Source organism: Arachis ipaensis, chromosome B06 (genome assembly GCF_000816755.2).
Source record: "Arachis ipaensis cultivar K30076 chromosome B06, Araip1.1, whole genome shotgun sequence".
Lineage (NCBI taxonomy): Eukaryota > Viridiplantae > Streptophyta > Magnoliopsida > Fabales > Fabaceae > Arachis > Arachis ipaensis.
In genome coordinates, this window is record NC_029790.2 from 135,600,905 (window position 1) to 135,606,513 (window position 5,609).

A 5,609-nucleotide genomic window follows, 5' to 3' on the forward strand; every position below is an offset into this window, starting at 1 on the left:
TGACTGTTAATTTTCAAATTCTAATTAGGCCAATTCTATGGTGCCTATCACTTTGGTGCCGAAATTGCCGAACTTACCTTGTATGGTAAGTTTTAAATATTAATTTTTATCTTCTTTTAGTAAATTAGATAAATATTGATAGGCACCATAAAATGCACCTTCTAGTTAATATAGAAAGGTAGAAATTGAATCTTCGGGGGACACAAGTTTATTCTGGAATTGGAGTTTGGACGATGTATTAGTGAGTGGGACCCAGCAACAAGATTCCTGGAGTGGAATGTAGCTGATACCTTCTCTCTCCAAAAAAGGAAGAAAAAAAAAATTCATTTTTCAAAAAGGCCGCGCCCGTGTACGTCGCGGCCGCACACAGCACCATGCACCACCGCTCATCACCCCACACATCACACAACCCCACCGCTCTGTCATCACAGCCAATCACAACACGCCACGTCACCTTGCCACCCCCCAAAACCCACACAAATTCTCACCGGCGGGAACACGAGTGAGAAGAAAGCTTGCGCAACACGAATCTCTCTCTTCCGCGTTTTTTCCCCTTAAACCCTTATAAAAACCCTAACCCCGATTAAAAAACCCCAAACTTTACCCACTCTCTCTTATTTATATATGATTCGATTGCTTCTTCTTCGTTTTGAGTTTCAATTCTCCGCACTGCGATGGAACAAGAAGAAGAACCACAACAAAATGAGCCACCTCACTCTCACTCTCAATCTCGGTGCGTGACGCTACCTCCCGGTTGCCGGTTCCATCCTTCGGAGGAGCTTCTATTGCGTTACTACCTGACCAACAAAAACGGCACGGGGAACTGGAATGGTAACGGTGGTTTGGGATTCGATGGTTCTGATTTGATTCGGGAGCTGGATTTTTACGATTACGATCCTTTTGAACTGCCGGATTTTGCGTGCTTTGCGTACGGCTACGGCGGAAGGAGGAGGCACTGGTACTGTTTCACCTCCGTTAGGGTTTCGAGGGGAGAGAGGTGGAAGAGGAAGAGGAAGGTTAAGAGTGGGTTCTGGTTGAGGAGGGGAAGGGTTTCGAATGTTAACGGTGTTGGGGAGAACGTGGTTTTGGGAACGAGGACGAGGTTCGTTTTCTATATGGGTGATTCGGCGAAGAACGGTGCCAGGACGGATTGGGTTTTGTATGAATACGCATTGGTTGATCATGTTATGGTACGAATTTCGGAAATCAGAACGCTTTTGAATGTTATCTATATTGTTTCCGTAAAGTTTTTGGTTTGTTGAGTTGTTTGATAATCCTTTTGGGTTTAGGATTTAGAGTTTAGTTTAAGATTGAAGAGAAATTGCTATACGAGAGGTTTAGTAATCTTAATCAGATTGGTTAGTTTCGGCAGAATTCAAATATTGGTGATTTCAATAGGAAAGTAATTTTGTTACTTAGAAAGTCATGTGTTGGTTGAGTTCATGCACTAAACACGTTGGGGTGGGGACACAGTACTCATTTGATTAGAGATGGTGGAATTTTGCTTTAGTTGGTTTTGTGTAGAATATCCGGATGAATCCAATTAGTGTAGATTCTAGCACGGAAGTGGGAAATAATGAGAGAAAGAGGAAACTACATGAAATAATTTAGATGTTCATAGTTTTTCTATATATATACATAAGGTTTATTGGTTTATATGGTTAATGTCGAGTGATATACTGTGACATTGTCTGATTTATCAGGCTAATATTACATAGAGAAGCAAGGTTTTCTTCGCAATGGAAATATATTTTGTTACTTGTTAGTTGGGATGTTTTTAAATATCCATTCAAGTGCTGTGTTGTTGATTTTATGCTTGTGAGTTCTGTGTTGGATATTTGTTTCTGCTTGAGTTGAACAGTGCAGCAGTTAATTGGGGATATTCTTTGTTGTAATAAAGATTTTGATACTCTTGGATAATTTTGATGTTCGTAATTTTGCAGCTGATTCCGAACTTCTGATATATGATTTAGCACGGTTTTGCCTGCCATATTTCAACTCTTAAAAGAGTTTGATGAAAGCCTTTTTTTATTTGGAACAATTTTGAAGAAAGTTTATGTACTTAAACTATTTTAACATTTTGGTATTTGTAACCTTATATTACTCCAGATATTTTCTTACCATTTGAATTGGCTAAACCATGAATTCACAAAAGATTTTAATCTCTTGGGTGACTCGTTGGAGGGTTTCTTCACTACCAAAATATAGTAAATTCATAACACTTACGGAGTAACCACTCTGCCTTGGTATCCTCATTTACTCTGCCCTTGTTATCTAGTATTCTGTTCTTTCATTATAGTATTTTAAAGATTCATGTTTTATCTATTTATTCCCTTTCCACTGAAAATTTCACGTGTAGGCCTCTTATGTTCTTTGCCGGGTATTTAGTAAGCCTCGTTATAAGAATAGTGCATCAGACATCGGCCTGAGTTGTTGTGCAGAAGAGAGTGTATCAGCAGTGCGCCATATTGGTATTCAGCATGATGAACATGTTAAATTGGATGCCGTTGAAGCTAAAGTATGTGATGATATCTCCATTGACCACAACAATGAAATATGTGCTGGTGGAAACAGCGATAATGATAATCAAGTTAAGAATGCACATGATATAGATGCTCTACGTTGTTTGGCGGGTCCTCAGGGCAGTCAGCAGGTATCCTATCAACCTTTGATTGATCTGAAATATTTAGAGCTGGTTTGGTTTCTATTTTCATTTACTGTTTTTATTTTCTCTGTTTTTTTCCGATTAAAGATTTTGTGAACAAAATAATGGAAACATCAAATAAGGGTTTATCACTTTATTGTTTTTACTGTGTTCCTTCACAAAAGTCTAGTAAATAGGAAATTAAAGTAGGAAATGACAACAAACACTTACAAATTCATGATTTAGTGAGAAACCATTGTTGTTTTCTTTTATCTTTCCTTTCATTTTATTTCTTTCTTTTTTATCCATTCATGCTAGATGTGTATTTTGCTTACTGCTATTAAGATTTTATTGGTAATTTTTTTTTCTTTTTTGGGTTAAAACTGAATAGTTCAAGTACTATAATTGGGGTTATTTTTGTTATGCAGCTATCAATTGCAAACTTCTACATCAGCAATAATCTGAAAAGTCTAGTCAGAAATGGGGCTATCAGTGTCGGGAGTCAATTAGCGTTTCTATCTTCTTTACAATTACCTTCCCCCTTTTTAGATTTGCTAGATTTGAGAACTCATTCATATGATCTTGGTTGCATTCCCCTTTTTTTCCCTGCTAATATCATTATTAATATTAGATTAAATGTGTTATTCTTTCTTCTGAATGGGAAAACATATTACTGTTCAGTAGAAACCGCTATAAGTAAATCTAGCAGTAATATGTCCTTCCATCCAGCTCTTGCTTTCCAGCAGACTTTTGCTTTAGCATGCTCTTTTGCCAGTGAATCTGTTCATTTCATTTTGTAATTGGTAATAGAATTTAATTATGATGCACTATTAGTATAGAAAAGTTCTACATAGGCATCCAGTCATATATTGTTACATGAACACAAATGTTTGACTCAACTACTCACGAATCACTACATTAAAAATCTAGCAAATAAATATATATGATTGGATGATAATGTAAAGTTTTCTTTTAAACTCACAGTGCATCAAAATTAATATCTTGTTATTATGTGGTAGAAAGGAAATTATTGCTAAAAACATTAAACCCTTTTGTGTGTTATTGATGATAATCAGGAAAGGCTTCCTTTACTCCCCAGCAGTAGTACAATGTTCATTGAAGCAATTTCATCTCCACAACAATTACTTTCCATCACGGAGGAAGACTTCATAGAGTTGAATGATCTTACATGAATTGGATGGCTTTAAGAAAGATTTCAATATTAATCCTGCTCTCAGGAGTATTCCCCTGAAACTCATTAGTTCCGAATGGGTAAATATCCCATCAAAGTGGATAAACATTCGCAACGTCGGAGAAATATTTATGATATCAGGTAACCTTTGGCTGTCATATGAAGATCATATTGTCAGATCAGGTGAAGGAAAACATCACAGGGTGATCGCTTCACAAAATAAGGTAGTTACTTTGATGACATTTCAGAGTACGTTAAAGTCTCAAGCCATACCGGAGGATATTTAGTAGATATTGGTTTTGGGCATGCAGATTTTTCAACTTTGCCTACTGAAAGGCAAGTTATGCAACTGGCTCTAGAGGAATAGAGTTAGGAGTTAGTTTATTGGCATTGGTGATTGCAATATGCAATTTACTTAAGTATGGCAAACCTGACGTTAGTTCCTCATGCTGACATTGATCCCTTGATTTTGGCAGCATATTTAATATTTATCCTTTACTAGGGTTTGGAGTTGTTAGAATTTTCCATCCACCCATTAGCAAAGCATATTCCCAGTAGTCTCCTCTCCTTTCATCTTCATAGCTTATATTGTTCAAGGAGCAAATATGATAAATTCCATATTGTGGATCTTTTTTAAGCGATTAAATCAGGGATTGCTTATGATGATGATTTATATTATACTTTTTTTATGGAACTATATATTGCATATTTAGTCATTCTTTTTCCAACCAATTATGTTGTTGCTCTGCTTTAAGAATACACCTTTGCATGTGTGGATGTGGCACTAGTTTTATGCTTATTTTTTAACATAAGTAATGTCGAATTTATTGATACATGTGTGCTATGATTATGGTGTATCTGGATTGATTCGAGTCCCAGTTTATTTTGCATGTGCTAGTGAGATGTGCTGAAAGCTAGTTACCTAAGCAGCCAAAAAAGAGACATCATAGTATTTATTAGTGTCACGAGACCAATCATAATACCCTGAACGTTACAGTTGTCTTTGTTGTGTTTTGAAATATGCAGTTATTGCTCACATCTTGAAGTATTATATGCTTTAACTTGAAGTATCAATATCATTCATTGTTGTCAAGAAAATTCACCTTTCATTGAATCCGTTCGTTTGTAAATATATTTAGAGATATATGTCTTTATTTTTTGCCCTTTTTTTCTTTTTCTTAAAAAAAAAAATTCATAAAGAGATATCTCCCACTAACTACATAGAAAGTGGTAAATTATTGAGGTTACTTTGAATTTGGAACAAGTATTGATACGTTTTTTTCAGCCGTTATTCTCATTTTTCTTTTGCTCTAAGCATGGAAGGGAGGGTGGGCCTGCCAAGTTTGGCAGCACCCAGAGTTTCATAAGCAAAAATATATGGGCTGGCCCGAATTAATCCAAAAACAGTTTTTTTTCAACTGAATCATAATAAGAGAACAATTAATGTGAATTTTATGAAATCATCCGGGAGCAATTAATTACTCTTAATTGATCACTTTTCAAGTTAGACCAAAATTCATAAATTTGGAAGGCACATACTATTTTATGGGTGTAGGACAGTTTTGATGTGAGGTTGTGATGCCTTGCCTTTCATTCCACTTTGATGATGCCAATCCTCTAAAGTAGCTCATAAGTCCAATCCACACTTAAAATGTAGGAATTACCATAACCTTTTCCCCTTTTTTTCATCCAATAAATACATGCAACAAACTAAATAGTACAAAAACGCTGGTTGCATGAGAAATATATCTAGCACTTAGTGTGGATACGTAT

The 5,609-nt window shown here is 35.9% G+C and overlaps 1 protein-coding gene across 4 annotated transcripts; it reads left to right on the top strand.

Annotated features, from left to right (window-relative positions):
* On the top strand, positions 320-4,552 carry LOC107605653 (NAC domain-containing protein 76). Of its 4 annotated transcripts, none has more exons than XM_021105331.1 (4): positions 326-1,190; positions 2,360-2,653; positions 3,073-3,229; positions 3,721-4,552. In XM_021105331.1, exons 1-4 carry the CDS (start codon positions 675-677, stop codon positions 3,747-3,749), a joined length of 996 nt encoding a protein of 331 aa, XP_020960990.1. In that variant the 5' UTR covers positions 326-674; the 3' UTR covers positions 3,750-4,552. The 4 variants fall into 4 exon arrangements, with proteins under 4 accessions (XP_016163089.1, XP_020960990.1, XP_020960991.1 ...); XM_021105332.1 differs by having other exon boundaries at positions 3,073-3,138; XM_016307603.2 differs by having other exon boundaries at positions 320-1,190; positions 3,073-4,552.